This window comes from Chlorocebus sabaeus, chromosome 1, assembly GCF_047675955.1.
Source record: "Chlorocebus sabaeus isolate Y175 chromosome 1, mChlSab1.0.hap1, whole genome shotgun sequence".
NCBI lineage: Eukaryota > Metazoa > Chordata > Mammalia > Primates > Cercopithecidae > Chlorocebus > Chlorocebus sabaeus.
The window spans coordinates 2716435-2737129 of record NC_132904.1 but is presented as its reverse complement, the minus strand read 5'-3'; the positions used below and the strand labels follow the sequence as shown (position 1 = coordinate 2737129).

The window sequence follows — 20695 nt, the reverse complement described above, 5'->3', positions numbered from 1 at the left end:
TCTTTTTTTTTTTTTTTTTTTTTTTTTTGGTCATGAATGGGCTCGGTGTGGGTAGGGGAACTTCCTGTTTCCGAGGGAATGTGGGAAAATTGCCCTTTGGGCTGGGTGAAGAAAAAAGCAAGTAGAACCCTGGGACCCCTGGACTTCCTCCTCTAGAGGAAGCGGCTTCGGTTATGGGCCAGTGAGCCTGTGCGTCCCCAGCCCTAGGGCGTTCACCGCTTCGGAGAAGCAGGGCAACAGTTCTGCCAGATGAGAGGATCCAGGCTGACTGGAGGAAGGAAGGGCCTTATCTCATCTGGGCTCAGGTTTGGGAGAGAAGGCTTCTCAGAGGAGGTGCTGCTTCAGCCAGTCTTAAAGGTCGGGTATGGGAAGGGCATCCTGGCTGAGAGAATAGCCTGGATAATGGCTTAGAGGTGAGCCCAGGCTTGGAGTGTTCAGGAAGCTGAGCCACTGGAAGGGGCTGGCACCAAGGGTGTACAGTGGGGTGACGGGGCAGAAAGTGAGTCTAGAGAGACGGGTCGCCCTATTAAGGTTGGCAGGGACACAGCCAGATGTGCACTGAGAAGTGTTGTTCTGACGGCCTCACCCTGGAGGCTGGGACCTCTGAGGGTCTCCCGAATGAGAGGAGGCCAGCTTCAGAGCTGACCCCTGCCTACACCACTGCCTGGACATTTGAAATGGCGTTGGGTCTATCTTAACCCAACACACACTTATTAAGCACCTACTGTGTGCATGCCCCGTGCCAGCTGTTTGGGATGACAGCTGGCAAAGGTGACCACCCGTTCGTAGCTTGCATTATTAGAGTGCATGTGCAGGTTTCAGGGAGGCAGATGATCCGGGTCACCACAATGCATAAGGAAGTAACTTACCACCTACGGGCACTTGAGTTCTTCCTGTGTGCGCAGTGGACACTGCTGCAGGGTTCTGAGCCCCTTCTGTTCTCCAGGGAGCCTCTGGCTGATGTGCTGATGAGGGATTGAGGGGAGGGGGCAGTGCAGGAGGTCTCTGCTGTGGTCCAGATGAGAGGCGGTGTGGACTTGGATGGGGCATGGGGGGATTCGAGGGGCAGGTTTGGAACCTCCCTGGAAGGAGGGCTGACAGGCTTCCTGCTGATTGGGGCCTGGGCTGAGAGGGCCAAATGAGGGGGCCTCCAGGGCGAGGCTGCTGAGAAGGGGTGGCTGGGGGCGACATGAGGGGAGGGGATGGACCCTGTAGGTCCATCCAGGGGAGGGGCTTGTGGGCCAGAACAGAGGGCAGAGTGCGCAGTTTGCGGCTGTGGTCTGAGCTGGACATGAGGGTGTCATTCACGCTGAGGTCTTATTTAGAGCTCCCATCCTGGATGAGATAACCAGGAGTGGATGGGGCTAGAGAGGAGAGGGGCCAAGGGCTAAGGCTGGACTCCAGCATGAGGAGGAGGTGGCCGGGGCTCTGACCAGGGAAAGGGAGGGAAAAATAAAGGAGCCTAGAGAGGAGAGGCAGGTGAGTGGCAGCCTGGGAGCTTCCTTGGGGCCGAGCGCTGGAGTCACTGGTGGCTTTGGCAAGAGTGTCATGGGCATAGGGGCTGACCCTCGGGATTCAAGCAGAAGGAATGGACTGGACACCCTTCTGAAGGGTTTTGCACCAAAAGGGGGCTGAGAAACGGGACTGTGGCTGGAGGGGAAGTGGGATGAAGAGAGAAAACCTTTGTTTACAATTTTAAGATTTAAAAGAGTGATGCTGCAGAGGACAGAAGGGTGATCTGGAAGGAGTGGGGAGGGGTCTGGCCTTCACCATTCCTCCATGGGTGAAGTGAATGTGTTCTCCTTGAGGCTTCCTACTCTTACTCCTATGACTCTCTAAGGACCTGTCTCAACAAAGCCAGCAAAGTTTTGCCTGGGACGGGACTAGAGACTCCCGCCCGCCCGAACCTCCGTTCCCGCCCACCTCACACCTTGTCAACCAGGTGAGGTGCGGTTGCAGACCTTGGTCAGTGGGGGCTGCCTGGATACCACAGTGGGATCTGTGTCTGACACCCTGTGGGGCTCCATCCCAGCACCCCAGGCTCGGTATGTTGTCCTGGGAACCACAGTCTTATGAGGGACCTCCAGCCTGCTGTAGGCACTGGGTGCCTGGCCTCGGCTTCATCTGGGAGGTGTCAGGTTAAGAGTCTGGGAGGCTGGGGTCAAAGGTCCTTCACCCCCTGACCTGGTATCCTTGGGCCCCAGGGGTCAGCCCTCAGCCCAAAGGGGCTAGGCTTGTCAGATAGCCCTGGGGAGGCCTGGTGGTGCCCACTCTGCCTCTCACCTGCTAGGCCCCGGCTCTGCAGATGACACTTGAGGAAGTGAGCCATCAGGTGCTGAGGAACCTTCTAGAACTGGACTCTATGAATGCTCTTCTGGGACTGGAGTTTGGGCAGAGACTTTTAGGAGGAGGGGCAGGGGCTAGACCTCATCCAGAATTTGTTCTTACCGGGCTGGGCGTTGGACTCAGACACATCCCGTGAGAGATTTGTGGAATTGTGGCCTTTAGGGCCAGGGCAGCATGTTCCCGGAGGAGGCCCTGCCAACAGGTGCTTCTCCACTGGCCTCTAGTGAACTAGGGACCCCAGACGGGCTTAGGGCCAAGGGCCCAGTCCCTGACACCAGTGTCCAAATGGAGGGAGGGCAGCAACCTGCTATGGGCTTTGGGGAGAGGCCTGGGGTCCTGAATGGGCGTGCACCCTCCCCTCACTGGGCTCCACTATGGGCCTGGACCTGGGGGCTCCAACATGGTGGGCTGTGGTTCACGTACTTGGGTTCACGCTGGCCAACAGCCACAGCTGAAGGAGATAAAGGCCCAGATGGCCCCATGGGGGAGGCATCCAGTGTGAGGCCTGAAGACTGGAGCCCTTGGGGCCTTTGGGGGACAGCGAGGATATAGTCTGGAGCAGCCCACATCCCCTTTCTCATACCACAGGCCAAGGGACCAGAGGAGATGGGTGGAGGAGCTGGGACCCTGCTCTAGGAAGCTCACTCATTGCTTGGGGGAGATCTGGTTTGCTCGGGACTGAGGAGTTTTGGGATGTAGGATTTCCCAAATTTGGGACAGCTCTGGACAAACTGGGTCACCCTCCCCTCATGGGACCCTGGAGGCCAGATGGACTCTCCTCGGTCCTTGACCTGGAGGCAGGAAGGGACGATGGTGGAGGTTGGGGAGGTAGCCAGGCAACAGCATGGAAACTGGGAACTTCGGGGCAGTGGGCCCAACCTGTGGACTCCCTTGAGGGATGCCTTGCCCGACCTTAGGACTCAGGAAGAAGGAAGAACAGCTCCTGCAAAGGACGGATGTCCATCCAGGGAGGCAGGGGGAGGAGCCAGCAGCTGGTGGTCCCAGCCTGGCAAGGGCCGTGGTGGGGTGTGTATGCATGTGTACGTGTGCACGTGAGCGTGTATGCGAATGTCAAGGGCATCGTGGAATCAGGAAGAGATGTGCCTTAGAACGGGGTCCTGAGAGAGCAGCCTCACACCTGCTCACCAGCCAGAACTGGGAAACTCAGGTAGGATGGGTGGCATGGCCACCAGTGCCTCTGTCCCCCCACAGGCACCTGCCTGAGGGCCTGGAGCTTAGCTACTGCCCATCTCTTAGGTACACACGTCTCCCTCGACCTCAGCCTCCTTTGGTCCCAGTCCCTTGTCCCCCAGGAACAAAGGACAGCCCCAAGCTCTCACCATCTAACCCATATCCAGGGTCTCTTTATTTTATTTTTTATAAGACAAGGTCTTGCCCTGTCACCCAGGCTGGAGTGCAGTGGTATGATCACAGCTCACCACCACCTTGAACTCCTGGGTTCAAGTGATCCTCCTGCCTCAGTGTTCCTAGTAGCTGGGACTGCGTATGGATACCACTACACCCAGCTAATTAAAAAAAAAATTTTTTTTAATAGAGACAAGATCTTGCTATGTTGCCTGGGCTGGTCTTGAACTTCTGGCCTCAAGCGATCCTCCCACTGGAATTACAGGCATGAGCCATGGTGCCCAGCCTCCAGGTCTTTTAGAACCTTCAGAATTCAGTAGGGAATCCAGAAAGAAGCAGGAAGAATTTCCAAGAAGCAAGACGAGAAGTCACAAAACCCATGCAATTACTTCTGACCCTTGGAGGCCCTCAGCTGTCACCTGTCCTCCCTGCCCCTAGACTTGCTGGCAGCTTCAGGGAACCTGGCTATTTGGTTTCCACTGGGAGTAGCCACACTGGCATCTCAGTGAGATGTAGCAGCCTCCCTTCCCTGCTCTGGACACCCTGGATCTGGCTGGGTGAGTTTCTAGAACTCTGGTGGTTCTCACCCTGGACCTCTGGTGACACTGCTCTGCTTCTGGGGCTGCCAGCCCCGGAGCCCTGGCCCCTCAGTCCCCACTGGATCACACCACATTTTGCAAACCAAAGAAGCATGAGAGATAGAGAGCTCCAGCTTCAAGCATTACCTGCCCTGCACTCATCTTTGGGTGGCTCTGTGCCTTTGTGCCCTGCCTGGAATGGTCCCCTTGCCTGTACGTCCCTTCCCTTCCATTCTTGGGTCTTGGCACAAGTCATTGCCCTGAAAATCCCCCATCCCCTCCTTCATCATGCAACCTGGGCACTGGCCTGCCTTGTATACTTATTTCTGCTTCTGCCTGCCCACTGAGAAGCCCCTGAGGTCCCAGGGAGATACTGCTGAATGGACAGACACACAGGTGAGGCCACAAATCAGACACCCCTAGTCCAGGCCTCAATTTGACATTTGAGACCCGGGTCCAGGTGCTCAGACACCCTCAGCAGCATCTGCTGGGCTGCCATGGCTAATATCCAAATACAGGGCCCTGCGAGGTGGCTCACGCTTGTAATCCCAGCACTTTGGGAGGCTGAGGCCGGCAGATCGCTTGAGGCCAGGAGTTTGAGACCAGCCTAGCCAACAAGGCAAAACCCCATCTCTACTAAAAATACAAAAAATTGGCTGGGTGTGGTGGCGCATGCCTGTCATCCCAGCTACTTGAGAGGCTGAGGCATGAGAATCGTGAACCCGGCAGGCGGAGGCTGCAGTGAGCCGAGATTGTATCACTCTACTCCGGCCTGGGCAAGAGTCTGTCTCAATAAAACCCCAACCCTCCCCGCAAAAAAACCCCAAAAACCCAAAAGCAAATACAAATACACATAAGACCCCACATGAGCTCAATTCACTAACTGCTTCAAATTGAAACCTGGAGCACCCAGGGAAGGGGGCAGTTGTAGATCAGGCTCAGCAGGGGGCCCCAATCTTAAAATCCCCAGCAGTCAGCATGCGTGCCAGGGGCCCGTGCTCATGACAGGGCCCAGCACTTATACATGCACTCTGCAGCCAGCCCCAGCAGGCTGGCATCTTCACCATCGACCAGGTCTTGCATGGGTCTGGAACTCTTGAGCCTCAGTTTCCCCATCTGTGAAATGGGGACAACGTTAATCCCTGCCTCACAGGATGTTGTGAAGATCAGACAAGATCATTTGCATATAAAGTGCATAGCATGAGGCTGCCTGGCAGAGAGGGTGTGCTGCAGTGGCAGCTGGTACTGACCAGCAGCTAGGGGATGGGGCCACCGCTGGGCGCTGGGCATCATGTGTGCCTCAGTGCTCACTCAGGGCTGGCGTGAAGACTGATGTATCAGAGTCGTAGTGACCTGAATCCCATGGACTGTCCTGAACGCTGACAAAGGTGGGGTTCACTGCCTAAACGGCTCATCATTTAGATAACATTTCATCCTAGGCTGGGCGCAGTGGCTCATGCCTGTAATCCCAGCACTTTGGGAGGCTGAGGCAGGTGGATCATGAGGTCAGGAGTTTGAGACCAGCCTGGCCAAAATGGTGAAACCCCGGCTCTACTAAAAATACAAAAATTAGCCAGGGGTGGTGTTGGGCATCTGTAATCCCAGCTACTTGGGAGGCTGAGGCAGAATTGCTTGAACCTGGGAGGCAGAAATTGCAGTGAGCCAAGACCCAGCCACTGCACTCCAGCCTGGGCAACAGGGCGAGACTCCATCTCAAAAACAAACAAACAAACCAGACCTGTTTCACCCTGCCTGCCTGTTTACGTGAAGGGGGTGTAGGTGCCTTTCCTCCCCGGAGCCCACATCCTTGGGTATAGAGTGAATGTTCAGTTTTCATTGCATCACAGCTGGAGGTGTGGCCAGTGGCAGGTCTCTGCCCTGCCTGCCCCTCTAGGTTGGAGGGAGACGCTGGTGATGGTGAGGGCAGTGGTGTCCTCAAGAAGAAGGCCGCTGTGTCAGGCACATACTGACTTGCCCTGTAAGCCTCATAGAAACTTTACAGATGAGAAAGAAGAGGCACAGAGAGGTTAAGCAACTTGCCCAAGGACACACAGCTAGTACGAGGCAGATGCTCTGCCCGACTCCATAGCCTACATGTTTGTTGCTGGCCAGGCAGTGCCTGTCCCCTGTTCCCCATGCTGTTCCCCTTGCTGGGCCAATGCTGAGGAGCAGGTCTGATAGCCTCCAAGGTGAAGCCAGTTCCTGAGCTGCAGCCCCAAGCCCTGCAACTCTCTCCAGCCCCCTCCCCTGGGCCCATCTCTGCTCACTCTCTGAGCCCAGCCTGTGTGCTGCCACCTCCTTAACCACTTCCCCAGCTGCCCTGATTGCTGGCCCCCAGCTCACAGCCAGAAGCGGGACTATGATTCCTTGTTGTTCTGAAGCAGCCAGGGCACAGTTGTGCTCAGGACTGAAGGGTGTGAGTGTCCATACGTGCCCAGGTGGTGACCACACAGTGGGCAGGTGCAGGCCCGACAGACAGGCTGCCGCCTTGGGGGCTGGCTGTAACCTAGGGGCTCCAGGCAGCAGCGCCAGTGGCGGGAACGAAGGCAGAGGGCGCCGGGCTGCCGGCCGGGCCCGCGGGGGGACAGGGCAGGAAGAGGAAGAGGAGGAGCTGGGGATGAGGAGGGAAGGAAGGAGGAGGGAGGGGAGGAGGGGCAGAGGGAGCAGAGAGGAAACGGGGGAGGGGTGGCAGGGCGGGTACCCACCTCTCCGCAGAGCGGGCTCTTTGTCTCCCCTCCCCCACTCCCTAGAGACGGGCGGGGTCCACGTGCTGTTTCCCACTGAGGTGCCACTGAGACCGCCCCACCCCCAGATCTGATGGGTTAGGGTTTTGTGAAAAATGCGCTCCTGCCTGCTGCAGCCTGGGGAGCCACACTAGGTAGAGCCCCCATCTTAGACTTGAGGGGACTTGGGGTCAGAGAGCAAGGCCCTGGCCCAAGTCACCCCCAGGTGTGAGGCATGAATGAGGTGGGTGGGGGTCCTGGTGGCTGTGCCATTTCAGGACGCCAGGGGGCAGCAGGCGCCCAGCTTCAGCCCTCAGGCGCCCAGCTTCAGCCCTGAGGCGGCTAGGTTCCAGTGGCTGCCCCTGTGGCTGGGGAAAGGGGCACAGGCAACCTCTCGGTTGAGTATCTACTCTGAGCAGCCCTCGCCTGTGGGGCGCAGCCACCTGGGAGGCGGCCAGGGCAGGCCTGCCGTCACCTCCTGGCCTCTGCGCTGGGTCTGGCCGACTGCCCTGGCTTCAAAACTCGGCCAGGAGGAGGTGGAAAATGGGAGGGAGGGAGGGAGGAAGGAAGGAAGGAAGGAAAGAAGGAAGGAGTGAAGTGATGGGGGCTCCCCTCCTTTTCTGACTCTGGAGGTTAGTGGGGCGGGACCCCAGCCCAGGGCAGGAGGTGGCTTCATTGTCTGACTTACTGGGGTACCCTGGGCCAGTCACTCCATCTCTCTGGGCCTCAGTTTCCTGCACAGGAAAGTAACAGGATTCAGAGAGGTCACACCATGTAGCAGGCGCTTTTGACTGACATCTAAAATAAAGTCTCCCTCAAGGCCTGGGAAGCCCCTCCACCCCCAAGGGCCCAGTATGGGTGGGGCTTCCTCAGTAACTGCAGGCCTGTCCTCCTGCATGAAGGAGGGCGTGGTGGGGTGCATCTGGGGGCCCTCATGCCACCCGTCTGGAGGCATCCCCACTCTCTGGCATTTCGAATAGGCCCTGAGCTTCTCTGAACACTGTGGCTTGGGTGTGGAAAGCAGGGTGGGAGGGAGTGGCTTGGAGAGGCCTTGGGGCCCTGGTGTAACCTGTGGGCAGGGCATGCTGGTCACAGTGGTCTCCCCCAGCTCTAGCAGAGTCAGGGGGCTTGGTGGGAAGGGAGACCTGCTCACACCACATTTGTTTGTCCTGCTGTTTCCCTGATGAAGTGAGCCACTGGGCCTGGGACCCTGTGTCTGTGTCCTGTGGGTTGGTAGGGAGAGGAGGAAAGGCCTGGTGAGCTCAGAGCTGGCTGCAGGGGTGTCTGACATAGGTCCCCACGTGTCCTTGAGACCCTCCTCGGTATCTGCTTCCTAGCCGGGGAGCTCCCTTCCTAGCCCAGAAAGGAGCCGTGTGGAGCCCAGGATGACCAGTGGCCCTCGCTTTCCTGGGACATTCAGTGCCGAAACCAGCAAAGTCTCAGGCAGGCTGGGATCAGTGGGGTCCCTCTCTTCCAAACCCCAAGGGAAGCAGCCCCTGGACCTGTTCTGGAGCAGGGGTGACTGTTCCCTGTTCCCACTGTGCCTCCCCTCAGGGCCTGCCCAGCCCCGCCCATCGGTTCCTGGGGAGTGAGGACCCCCGGCCGAACCCCCAGCACAAGGCCGTCCCTGTAATCGGAGCTTGTGCCGCATGTGGCCGCGTCACTGGAGGGAGGCCGGCACCTGCGGAGGACGTGCCTGGCAGCCGCTCCAAGAACAGCCTGTCCTGGGGGGCGGGGTGAGCCTTGCGCGGGAAACTGGTGCGGGGGAGCTCTTCTGGCCCAGCATGGCCCCCCGCCAAGTTTGTGCTGAGCTGCCTGTTGCGGGAGGGGGGGCCTTGGGTTAATCTGTCACTCCCCATGCCCCTGGGGCCTCTGGGCTGGATGACTCCCCACCCCATCTTGTGGATGGGAAGGTGGAGGTTCAGTGGGGGCAGGGGTCTCTCTGGCCTTTGGGGGCAGAGCCAGTCAAGCTCCTGTCCAGGGCTGGTCTGAGGACCTGCTGCTGGGTGATGTGGTTTGAGGCCAAAGGGGTGGCCTTTCCAGAGTCAGGCATCCCTGGGCAGGGTTATACCCTGCACAGATGCCCAGCCCTGGCTCTAGTGCTTGGGGTGGGGGATGTCAGGGGAGATTCCCAGGGCCCTTGACTTCTTTCCGTTCCTGCTTTCTTGTTCCCGCACAGAAGTCCTATGGAGGGGCTCAGGCTGGGTGAAAGGCAGAGCCAACCTCAAGTCTCAGCCATCTCAGGCAGGTGGCTTAACCTCTGGGAGCCTGAGTCCCGTCCCTTGCAAAATGGGCATGAGCACACCTCCCTCTCAGGGGTCTCGGAAGGATTAAATGAGGCAACGAGCTTAACCCTGGGTTAGGGCAGGGCCCTGAGCAGGAACGAGATGAAGCCAGCGAGTGTTGTCATTGTTTATCATATCCCTCTCCAAAGGGCACCAGCTGGAGAGCAGCTGGGGAGGCAGCCGGGAAGGGCACAGACACCTCTTGCAGGATCCCTGGGGTGCTGCGGGAGGGTGGTGCTGCTGAGGGCAGGCTCCGGGTACCCGGAGACTCTAGTGGGCCCTGGATCAGCACAGATTCAGGTGGTGTCCAGCCCTCACCTTCCACCCACCTTGACCCTGTGCCTGCATTCTCCAGCCCTCTGTGACTGATGGATGATATGGGGCCCATGGCTCAATAGAACATTCTTTGAGGCCTTCGTTTGTTTGAAGACAGATAGCTCAGGGCCTCAGAACCCAGGGAACAGGCCCGAGGCAGGTTTCACCACGGGTCAGAGGGAAGAGAAAAGCTCCCGGCCTGTCCTTGGTCACTTCCTGATAGGGGCTATTGGCCCGCCGGCCGGGTGTCCTGTGTCCCAGAATTTGGGTTCCCTGGGGCTCTGGGTAGGGATTGGGCCTGACCTAGGACAGGCATTCTTAGCCCTGTGAAGCCACCTGCGGCACACATTCCTGATGGGGCCATGAACATGCCGACAAGGCAGCTGTACAGCTGCCACACCCGGGAAGAGGAGGCCTCAGGCAGCCAGGGAGGCACTGGAGTGGAGGTCACCCGCCAGAAAGCACATGTGGCTGAGGACAGGGCTTCCTGGGCCTACCCCGGCTCTGCTACTCATGGGCCAGTGTGTTTGCCTCTGGAAGCCTCTGTCTCCTCGGCTGTAAAGTGGGCCCACAACATTGACTGACCACCCATGAGGTTGTGGTGAGGACTGGCCCATGGGTGGCCGGAAATAGCTGGTTTAATGACTCCAGCAGGAAGAGCCACCAGGATAGGGACCTAGGCTTCTCTGGCTTCTGGGCCTTTCCTAGCAGGAACGCAAACAGTGAGGGCTACAGGTTAATCCTGCCTTAGCTGCTTGTGCAGCAAGTTGTTTTCTTCGTCGTCTCCTTCTCCTTCTCCTTCTTCTTCTTCTTTCTGAGAGGGTGTCTCACTCTATCATCCAGGCTGGAAGGTAGTGGCACAATCACGGCTCACTATAGCCTTGACCTCCTGGGCTCAAGCAGTCCTCCCACCTCAGCCTCCCAAGTAGCTTGGGACCACAGGCACGTGCCACCACACCAAGCTAATTTTTAAAATATCTGTAGAGATGGGGTTTCTCTATGTTGCCCAGGCTAGCCTGGAGCTCCTGGGCTCAAGCGAACCACCCGCCCTGGTCTCCCAAAGTATTGAGAGTGTAGGTGTGAGCCCTGGCTGCAGAAAGGTTTGAATCTTCTCAAGCCTTGGTTTCCTGATCTGTAAAAGGCCAACTGAAATCTACCTGTGCCTTCCCTACATATTAGGGTATGTAACACCCCACTGTGATGGACAAGCCTACATTTCTAGTGGGTTAAGATGCAATAAAAGTTCATTCTTTGTGCCCAACACAGGCAATGCAGTGTGCAGAGGGCGCTTGGTTGTTCTTTCCTGATGGCCCCGCCGGGTCTGGAGCCTCCATCTGGCCAGCAGAGGGCGCAGAAGGACTGACTGCCTGGGCCGCTTGGACGTGACCGCCTGGAAGTGGTGTACAGAGTTCCTGACAAGGTTCCCGGCCAAAACGGGTCCCGCGGCCCACTTGTGTGCAAGATAGCAGGAAAATGTCTGTGTGCTCCGAGGAGAATGCAAAGGCTGGTGGATGTACTGCCTTTCCTCTGCTGCTCTCTCCGCTGGGGGCAAGAATGACAGGACGTGAACATGCACACAAGGGCCCGGAACTCACGACCCCCCTCAGAGGCCCCCCCTACTCCTGCCCTTGCAGAATTTGGGGCACTAGCACAGCCCAGCCCACCCCTTGGGACCAGCACCCCCTCCGCAGTTCTGCTCTCTGCAGCAACATAGAGTACAAATATTGTTCCTTTTGTTTCTTTTTTCCCTTTGGATACATTTTTAATTACAAAAATAGAGCCTGATTGTCACCCAGACACATGTTTGCTTGCTTCTGGGCCCATTGGGCCTCCTCTCAGAGCCTGGAACTCCCAGCCCCCAGCTCCTGGGGTGCCTTCCTCCAGGTGTGTCCCTGGCTCGGGCTGGGGGGATGCAGTCCTGCTCCGGGGATGTGCAGGTTTAATAAGCTACTAGGTACCATCCTTGATCAAATTCAGAGTGACAGACTTAGAGCAGGTCACCTCTCGCCTTCTAATGAAGCCAAGACAGAGGAGTCCCCACAGCACTGGGTTTGACTCTGTAATTAAGCTGGTAAAGTGGAAAAATAAAAGTAGGAAACCTAAGTGGAAACCAAACCAGAAAGCCAGGCAGCTTGGGAGTTCCGAGCCTGCTTCCTTCCAGCTGTGCGGCCTCCGCGGCTGACGCGGAGTCTCTGCTGCTTTTCTCTAACGCAGGATGATGGTAGCTACACCCTCTGAGGGGTGTCACCAGGGCCAATTAGTCCTGATGGTTGGAGTGTGGGTATCCAGGCGCCACTAGGTCACTACCCACTCTGGCCCTTTGCTCCTAGTCTCTGGGGAGGTGGTGGCACAGGGGCACGGAGCAGACTAGACTCTGCCTCTTTCTGCCCCCAGGCCAGTTGATATGAGCCCTGCTTGAGGGGTTCACAAGGCCTGGGGAGCCTTCTTCAGCTTCTCTTTGTTTTCCTAAGATGAAAATTGTGACATCTGTGCTTGTTGCAGGAAATTTGTAAATTGTGCGCAGAGAAGAATATGAAATTAACATAAATTGTCGCGTTTGGTTCTGCCAAGAGCCAAGAGTGGCTCTGGCCCCTCTCCTGGGTTAACACCCTGTCCTGTCCAGTTCGCCCCCCTCACTTCAGATCTCTCTTCCCCAAGACCCAGAAGACCAGCCCTGCTCCCCCAGCTGCATCTGCACGATGTCATAGCATTTCATGGGGGTGGGGGTGTCTTGGGACTCAGAGGAAGGCTGGTTGGGGTTCAGGGGACCTCACCTTCCCTCCCTCCCAGATGTCCCTCTGGCTGGCTCACAGGCTCACCTGAGATAGGGGCTTAGAGCTCATGGGCTGCTGGACCCTCCAACAGGTGTCTGACAGTCCCCCTCCCGACCTGGGAGGCTCCCGGTTTCAGGAGGGGGCTTCCTGCCTCATGGTAAGTGGGTCAAAAGGGGGGCAGTGGGAAATAATGGTCTCTCTTGGTCTGGCCTGGCTGGGGTGAAGCACTGTGTGTGTGTGTGTGCGCGCGCGTGTGTGTGTGTGTGCGCGTGTGCGCACGACCAAGGTCTGTACCAGGAAGGGCTGCAGGCGGGGGAGGGGCATGCTTCTTCACAGCCCCTTCCCCTGTGACCTCGGGCAGATCTTTCACTTTTACCCAGTACAACTGCCTCCAGCTAGCCTGGACAGGCAGATTCCGGGGCTGGAGTGGTCTGGCCCAAGGCTGAGAAGGGCTGGGACCCCCGACAGTGACATGATGGGCTCAGCCTCTGTTCCATCTACTGGGCAGGGTGGGCCTCCGCAGATAGTGGCTTCAGACTCCAGTTCCAGGGGGCTGGTGGGAGTCTCCCAAGGTGTCCCACACATGGTCCCTCGGGGAAAGAGTGGAGCTGACCCCTGTCCTCCCTCCCGACTCGAGGGCTTTAGGGCCAGCAGGTGTGTGAGGGCTCCAGGTGCGCGGAGCCCTCGAAAGGACACCACCCCAGCAGCAGCAGGCCGCGCGGGGGCAGCCGAAGACCCCATCCGGCGCAGGCCAGGGCCGAGCTGGCAGCGGCGGGTCCAAGCCCTGTCAGCTGGCGCAGGAGGCCCAGGGGCGAGCGCGGGACGGAGCTGGGCGCTGGGGTCCGGACCGGGCCGGGGTCGAGTTGGGCCTGGCCGGACACTGGACCCGCCGGGAGCCGGCCCCTGCCGCGCAGGGCTGAGGCCCCCGCCTGCAGACAAAGGAGCCGGAGGGGGGCGGGAGCGGGGGGGGGGGGGGGTTTGCAGGGGGGATGGGGCGAGGGGGCGGGGCGTCGCGGTGTCACGTTACCGCCCGCAGCGCCCTTTAACTCCCGCCCCCGCCCCGCTCACCGCCCCCTTCCCCTGCTACAGCGCGCTCGCCCCGCGGCCGCCAATCAGCCGCGCTCCCCGGCCGCGCGCCCCGCCCCTCCCCCGGTGGGTGTGCGCGCGGCCAATGGGCGGTGCTCTGGGGCCGGGCCGCGGCGGGGCGGGGCAGCGGGGAGGCAGCCAATCGCCGCGGTGTTGTTGAAACTGAAAATACTACATTATGCTAATCGCGGCCGGGCCCGCGCGCACGGGGGTGGGGCCCGCGCGTATAAAGGGGGCCCAGGCGGGCTGGGCGTTCCACAGGCCAAGTGCGCTGTGCTCGAGGGGTGCCAGCCAGGTCTGAGCCAGCGAGCGAGCCAGCAGGCATCGAGGGGGCGCGGCTGCCAGCCGAACGAGACAGACGAACCCGACGCAGGAGAGTCCACCACCGGACAGCCAGGTAGCCGCCGCGTCCCTCGCACACGCAGAGTCGGGCGGCGCGGGGTCTCCCTTGCACCCGGCCTCCGCCCTCTCCTCCTCTCCTTTCCCCTTCTTCTCGCTGTCCTCTCCTCTCTCGCTGCCCGCGTTCGCGCAGCCCCGGGCCATGTCCGACGCGTCCCTCCGCAGCACATCCACGATGGAGCGTCTTGTCGCCCGTGGGACCTTCCCAGTACTTGTGCGCACCAGCGCCTGCCGCAGCCTCTTCGGGCCAGTGGACCACGAGGAGTTGAGCCGCGAGCTGCAGGCCCGCCTGGCCGAGCTGAACGCCGAGGACCAGAACCGCTGGGATTACGACTTCCAGCAGGACATGCCGCTGCGGGGCCCAGGACGCCTGCAGTGGACCGAAGTGGACAGCGACTCGGTGCCCGCGTTCTACCGCGAGACGGTGCAGGTGGGGCGCTGCCGCCTGCTGCTGGCGCCGCGGCCCGTCGCGGTCGCGGTGGCTGTCAGCCCGCCCCTCGAGCCGGCCGCTGAGTCCCTCGACGGCCTCGAGGAGGCGCCGGAGCAGCTGCCTAATGTCCCGGTCCCGGCCCCGGCGTCCACCCCGCCCCCAGCCCCGGTCCTGGCTCCAGCCCAGGCCCCGGCTCCGGTTGCGGCTCCGGTCGCGGTCGCGGTCCTGGCCCCGGCCCCGGTCCTGGCCCCGGTCCCGGTCCCGGCCCCGGCTCCAGTCGTGGCCCCGGCCCCGGCCCCGGCCCCGGTTCTGGCTCCGGCCCCGGTTCTGGCTCCGGCCCCGGCTCCAGTCGTGGCCCCGGCCCCAGCCCCGGCCCCTGTCGTGGCCCCGGCCCCCGCCCCGGCCCCGGCCCCGGCCCCGGCCCCGGCCCAGGACGCGGCGCCTCAAGAGAGCGCCGAGCAGGGCGCGAACCAGGGGCAGCGCGGCCAGGAGCCTCTCGCTGACCAGCTGCACTCGGGGATTTCGGGACGTCCCGCGGCCGGCACCGCGGCCGCCAGCGCCAACGGCGCGGCGATCAAGAAGCTGTCCGGGCCTCTGATCTCCGGTGAGCCCCGCACGGCCCCGCCCCGGCCCGGCCCGGCCCCGCTTTGTCCGGCCGGCCGGTCCCCCCAGCCCTCGGGGGCCTCGCTGGGTTCCCGCCTCCTCCCGTGGCATTAAAGGGCCCGCAGCGCTCAGGGCGCGGCTGCGCCCGCACCCCCCTCCCCGCCCCGTTGTTATGTCCTCCAGCGGCTTTGCGCGGGCGGGGTGGGAGGCTGAGTCCCGGCCGCGACCCCCCGGGAGCGCGGTCTTCGCCCCTGGCCGCAGGAGCCCCTCCCTGGGCGCAGCCGGGCGCCGTGAGCACGGCGCGGAGGGGGTTAAGCGCGGCGGCGGCCCCGGGGGGCTTGGCCGCGGGACAAGGGGAAATGCTTACACAGCACATTGCGCGGCGACGTAAACAAAGCTGACCCGCCGCGGACCTCGGCGCGGGCGGGGACGGCGCCCCCACCCCGGCCGGCCCGCGCCCCGTGCCCTCTCCTGGCCCCCTCTCGGGGCTCCGGGCCGGCCCCGCCCTGACCGGCCGCGCGCGCTGTCGCCCGCAGATTTCTTCGCCAAGCGCAAGAGATCAGCGCCTGAGAAGTCGTCGGGCGATGTCCCCGCGCCGTGTCCCGCTCCCAGCGCCGCCCCTGGAGTGGGCTCGGTGGAGCAGACCCCGCGCAAGAGGCTGCGGTGAGCGAAGTGAGTACGGCGCACCTGGGGGGCGTGGGGGGCTGACCCGCGGGGTCCCCGCCGGCTTTCCTGACCGCCCTTCTCCCCACAGTTTAGAGCCCAAAGAGCCCCGAGGGAACCTGCCGGGGCAGCGGACGTTAGAAGGGCGCTGGGCCTCGGCTGGGACCGTTCATGTAGCAGCAACCGGCGGCGGCTGCCGCAGAGCAGCGTTCGGTTTTGTGTTTAAATTTTGAAAACTGTGCAATGTATTAATAACGTCTTTTTATATCTAAATGTATTCTGCACGAGAAGGTACACTGGTCCCAAGGTGTAAAGCTTTAAGAGTCATTTATATAAAATGTTTAATCTCTGCTGAAACTCAGTGCAAAAAAAAAAGAAAAAAGAAAAAAAAAAAGGAAAAAATAAAAAAACCATGTATATTTGTACAAAAAGTTTTTAAAGTTATACTAACTTATATTTTCTATTTATGTCCAGGCGTGGACCGCTCTGCCACGCACTAGCTTGGTTATTGGTTATGCCAAAGGCACCATCCATCTCCCACATCCGGTTATTGACAAGTGTAACTTTATTTCCATCGCGGACTCTGGGGAAAGGGGTCACTCACAAGCTGTAGCTGCCATACATGCCCATCTAGCTTGCAGTCTCTTCGCGCTTTCGCTCTCTCTCTTATTATTACTGTGTTTATCTTAAACTTGAAGACAAATCTGTTAAAATGGTTCCTGAGCCGTCTGTACCACTGCCCCGGCCCCTCGTCCGCCGGGTTCTAAATAAAGAGGCCGAAAAATGCTGCAACTCCAGTCTGTTTGTGCTTGTGCCTGCCTCCAGCTCCCTTCTCCTGCACCCCCAAAAGCTGGAGAGCTAGAATGCAGGAGAGAGCAGGCCAAAGTGGGCATCCCCAGTCCATCCAAAAGGGGAAGCCTCTCTCCTGGCTGGGCCTGGCCCAAATCCACCTGCTCCAGTTCCCTTATCTCAGGAGGGGCGGCCGGCCTGCAGTGCACCCTGCATTTATCACCTCCCACCTGCGGGGCTGCAGAAAGACAAGCGTGGGCTTCACATAGCCCCAGCAGGCAGGGAGCACAGCCCCTGACTTGCTGCCCAGACTCAGGCTTGTTTAAAGGAAACCATGAGAAACCCCTCTGCCCCCAGCTGATGGGCTCAGGACCCTGCTAGTTTGAGGATGTGCTGGGGTGGAGGGTGGGGAGCAGGACTCCACCAAGACACATCCAGTCCTACAGACTTTTCTTCAGGCCTTGCACCAGGGTCTCCCTAGGTCTTGCCACAAAACACCCAAAATGTTCAAGGTCTAGTCACACCTGCAGTGGAGGGGGGCAGCCTCGAAGCCTCTGAGGGGAGGGAGAAATGAGAACACAAAGGGGTGGTGCCCTGGAACCAGGAGGGCCTGGGGAGGGGTGGTTTCTGATGACCAGGCTTTGGTGGAAGAAGTGGAGGCTGTGTGCCTCCCTGTGCACCCACACTGTCAGCCCTACCAGCCGACTAGTTTCAAAGCGCTCCCTCTTGGTAAAAGAGACGTTTATTATTTTTTTAATAGCTGACCTATAAACCTCTGAAAATTATGGCTTACAATGGAAAGGGTGACGTAAAATAGCAAAAACAGAACAGCTAGCAGTATTTTTGCTGGTGCCTTGGGCTAGGAGAAGAAAAGAGCTGGTGGACCCTCATGGGGCCCTACGTGACAGTTGCTGACTTCCCTCCCCCCTCCCCGGCCCCGCACTGGGTCAGGGACAAAGGGGGGGCTCAACTTGAGATGCTCGAGATGTATTTAGACATATAATTAACTGAGCCTCCCCCAGCTGCCTGGAAGGGCTGGGCGAGGAGGGCGAAGGGGCTGGCCTCGAGGCCCAGCTGGGGCCAGACTCTGGGAAATGCCCCTGGGACCTCAGAGTGGCAGGTCCCGCTGCTTTGCCTCAGCAACAGGGACCCTCAGCCGATGGTAAGGAGGGAGCAGACCCATGTAGACCTGGCTTCAGCCTTCAAACCTCTCCCCAGTGGAGAAACCGCAGTGGATTCACCTGTGTGAGCAGCACAAAGCCCTTTCCCTTCTGAGATAAAGGAGGGTGGCAGTGCCTTCTGCCCTGGGCTGGGAGGAGGCTGGACCGGGTGCTTGGCAGGCAGTTCGTGGGTGCACAGGGTAACCTGAGTTCACTGTTTCTGGTGACCGATCTGCTAGGGTGGATCCTCATCATCCACAGTGGCATATGCTGCCAGGCCTCCTGCTGCAGCCGGGGCTGGTGGGGCTCCTACCTTGCTTGACTTCTCACTGTCCTGGCCCCTGGGCACGGGACATGTGGTTGCCCAGCACCCTCTTGTCACTCAAGGGTCGCTTTTTCAAAAGCAGTGTGAGGGCTTTGTGGGGACGTGAAGGTGAGGCCCAGTGCCATTTCTCAGGAGGAGTTTCTCCCCAGGGCAGGAGCTGGCTGCAGGGACCCACAGGCCACCACCCTCCGTGAGCTGCTAGTCACAGGTGGGACTCTGGGCACATGTGACCCAGGCAAGCTGGCCTTTCTTTCTGGGGGCCTCGGTTTCCCCATCTGGGCTGAGAAATGTCCAGGGTTTTTTCCAGTGCTGTGTTATGTGATTCTCATGTGGGGACAGCCATGGAAATAATACCCGATGGCACTGTTTGCAAAGCTCTCTTCTCACGCTGTTGGGGAAGAGCAGATACGAGCATGCGTCCCAGCCCCCGGGCCTCATCCAAGCTGAAAACACAGCCACCGGCTGGCGGCCAGAGCACTCATGGGTCGGCCGTGTGGGAGTCACACCCCAGCTCCACTGGGGATCCACGATCATCATATGAACTATGACACCAAGACCGCCAGGCACATAGCAATGGCTTTTCCCTGTGCCAGACATGTGCTAAGCAGGATCAGCTTCAGCCAGGTCCCACCGTGTTCCTTGTTTGAAGAGGACACTGAGGCATGGAGTAATCCACCTGAGGTCATGCTGCTGACCTTGGCAGGGCAGAGGGATGTTGGGCTGGGGTGCTCTGGGACCAGGCCTGGAAACCATTGCACTATCCTGTCCCACGGACTGGGCTGGGAAGAGAGGCAGTTGCTCCGTTAATCTACAGACAGTCCAGATGAAGGTGGTGAGGGAGAAGGGTGGATGTGTTGGAGCCACAGGATCAGGGTGAGGCAGGACAGATGAGGCAGGGGAGGCTGCTGGTGCCAGGGGACCTTGGCGGGCCTGGCCTGCTGGTGCATGTGAGGCTGGCACACGGGCATACATATGGTGTAGTGTAAGGGTGTCTTTTGGGTGTGCCTGCTGGGCCTCCCCCTTCCCTGCCCTGTCCTACTAGTCTCCTGTACCTCCCCGGGCCTGATGGACTAGTGCCAAAGGTTGGATTTCATCAGCCAGCAGTGGGGAGCCCCAGAGGGACTAAAGCAGGGAGTGGTAGAAGCATCTCAGCTGCCAGGTGAGGAAGGAGGAGTGCCAGCAAGAGGGAAGGGGGTGAGGGGACCAGAAGGGCACTGTGGCCATCCAGGCAGAGGGCAGAGGCACTGGGCTGGGCAGACATTCCAAGCTCCAGCATGCCAGCCCCTGTTCCAGGCACCAGAGACTTAGCAATGAATAGAGAGACAGAAGGTCCCTGCTGCAGGTGCTTTCTCCACCTGGGGAGGTGACATCAGAAAACCCCTCCAGTGGGCTGTGGTACATACAAAGGTGGTTAGTGTTAGGGGAGGACAGAGCTGAGCCAAGCACCAGCCTAGCCTTTAAAACAGAAGGGGCTAGGAAGCCCCTCCTCTAGCTCCCAGCAGGTGACACAGCAGGTGATGGTGTCTGAAGAGCACTGTTTTATTGTTTGCTATTTTTTGATTCAATATTATTAACTGAAGTCCATAGGTTACATGAGGGTCTGTTCTCAGTGCTGTACATTCTATGGGTTTGGACAGATGCTTACTGTCCTGTATCCACCATTACAGTGTCGTACAAGGTAGTTTCACTGCCCTCAAAATCCTCTGTGCTCCACCTATTCATCCCTCCGTCCTCCCTAACTCCTGCAACCACTGATCCTTTTACTGTCTTCATAGTTTTGCCTTTTCTATAATGTCATAGAGTTGGACTCATACAGCATCAGCCTTTTCAGATCAGCTTCTTTGACTTAATAATACTTAAGGTTCTTCCATGTCTTTCCATGACTTGAGCTCATTTCTTTTTAGCACTGAATAATATTCCACTGACTGGATGCACCACAGTTTGTTTAGCCACTCACCTCCTGAAGGCTTCCAGGTTTTGGCAATAACGAATAAAGCTGCTATCAATATCCACGTGCAGGTTTTTGTGTGGATGCAAGTTTTCAACTCATTTGGGCAAATACCAAGGAGTACAATTGCTGGATGGTGTGCGATGGATCATATGTGAAGGGTACATTTAGTTTTGTAAGAAACCACCAAACCATCTTCCAAAGTGGCTGCACCATTTGTGTAGTTGAAGCTCCTGTTGAAGAGCAGCGTTGAGAGTTCCTGTTTCTCATCTGTGGACCACACCAACCACCAATTTCAGATGAATTAAAAAACAGAAATCCTACTACAATGTGGACACAACAAGGACAAGGCATAATTCCAAACGAACACTGATGACCGTGGCTTGATCTCAGGGCCTCGGTTGGTTCGGCCTGGCTCGGGATGAAGAGCCTGGGCCCTTGGCCATTCTTCATCCAGCTGGCCCTGTAATGAATTGCATATTGTCCCAATATCTGCCTCCCCAACTGCAGGAAGATTCTGCATTTCCCACACATCAATATCAGACGTGGCCATGTAACTTGCTCTGGGCAGTGAAATGTAACCCACTTGGCATATACCATTGCTGAATGGAGCCTGTCAAAGCCAGCGTCCTGCCATTTCATCCCTCTGCTGTGAGACAAGTGAGATCTCAGACAGGGGCTACTCCTTCCAAAAGAGAAAATGGAGCACAACCCCAGCCCTCCAGCATAGGGGCCATCGTGGTGAGTGAGAGATCCTCCATGCTTGGTGTATGCCACCAAGAGCTTTGGGCCTGTTTGTTACACAGCATAAGATAAGCTGACAGAGACAGGTTCTTTGAAGACCCAAGACCCAGCTCACTGTTAGAGATTTACGGGAATGACAGCAAAGGCCTGGTGCCGTTTCAA

At 58.9% G+C, this 20695-nt stretch overlaps 1 protein-coding gene and 1 long non-coding RNA gene across 4 annotated transcripts; both read left to right on the top strand.

The window, feature by feature from the left end:
• Window positions 1-36: 36 nt before the first annotated feature.
• Window positions 37-11485, top strand: LOC103241468 (beckwith-Wiedemann syndrome chromosomal region 1 candidate gene B protein). The gene is made up of 2 exons (XR_005240531.2): window positions 37-357; window positions 10879-11485. It is a non-coding gene; the product is annotated as a beckwith-Wiedemann syndrome chromosomal region 1 candidate gene B protein (long non-coding RNA).
• A 2224-nt stretch (window positions 11486-13709) lies between these two features.
• Window positions 13710-16359, top strand: CDKN1C (cyclin dependent kinase inhibitor 1C). Of its 3 annotated transcripts, XM_008008460.3 has the most exons (4): window positions 13710-13869; window positions 14037-14905; window positions 15441-15576; window positions 15659-16359. In XM_008008460.3, the coding sequence occupies exons 2-3, from the start codon at window positions 14047-14049 to the stop codon at window positions 15569-15571; spliced, it is 990 nt and encodes a 329-aa protein (XP_008006651.1). In that variant the 5' UTR covers window positions 13710-13869; window positions 14037-14046; the 3' UTR covers window positions 15572-15576; window positions 15659-16359. The 3 variants fall into 3 exon arrangements, with proteins under 3 accessions (XP_008006651.1, XP_037854769.1, XP_008006634.1); XM_037998841.2 differs by lacking the exon at window positions 13710-13869 and having other exon boundaries at window positions 13878-14301; window positions 15664-16359; XM_008008443.3 differs by lacking the exon at window positions 13710-13869 and having other exon boundaries at window positions 13881-14905.
• Window positions 16360-20695: the final 4336 nt, after the last annotated feature.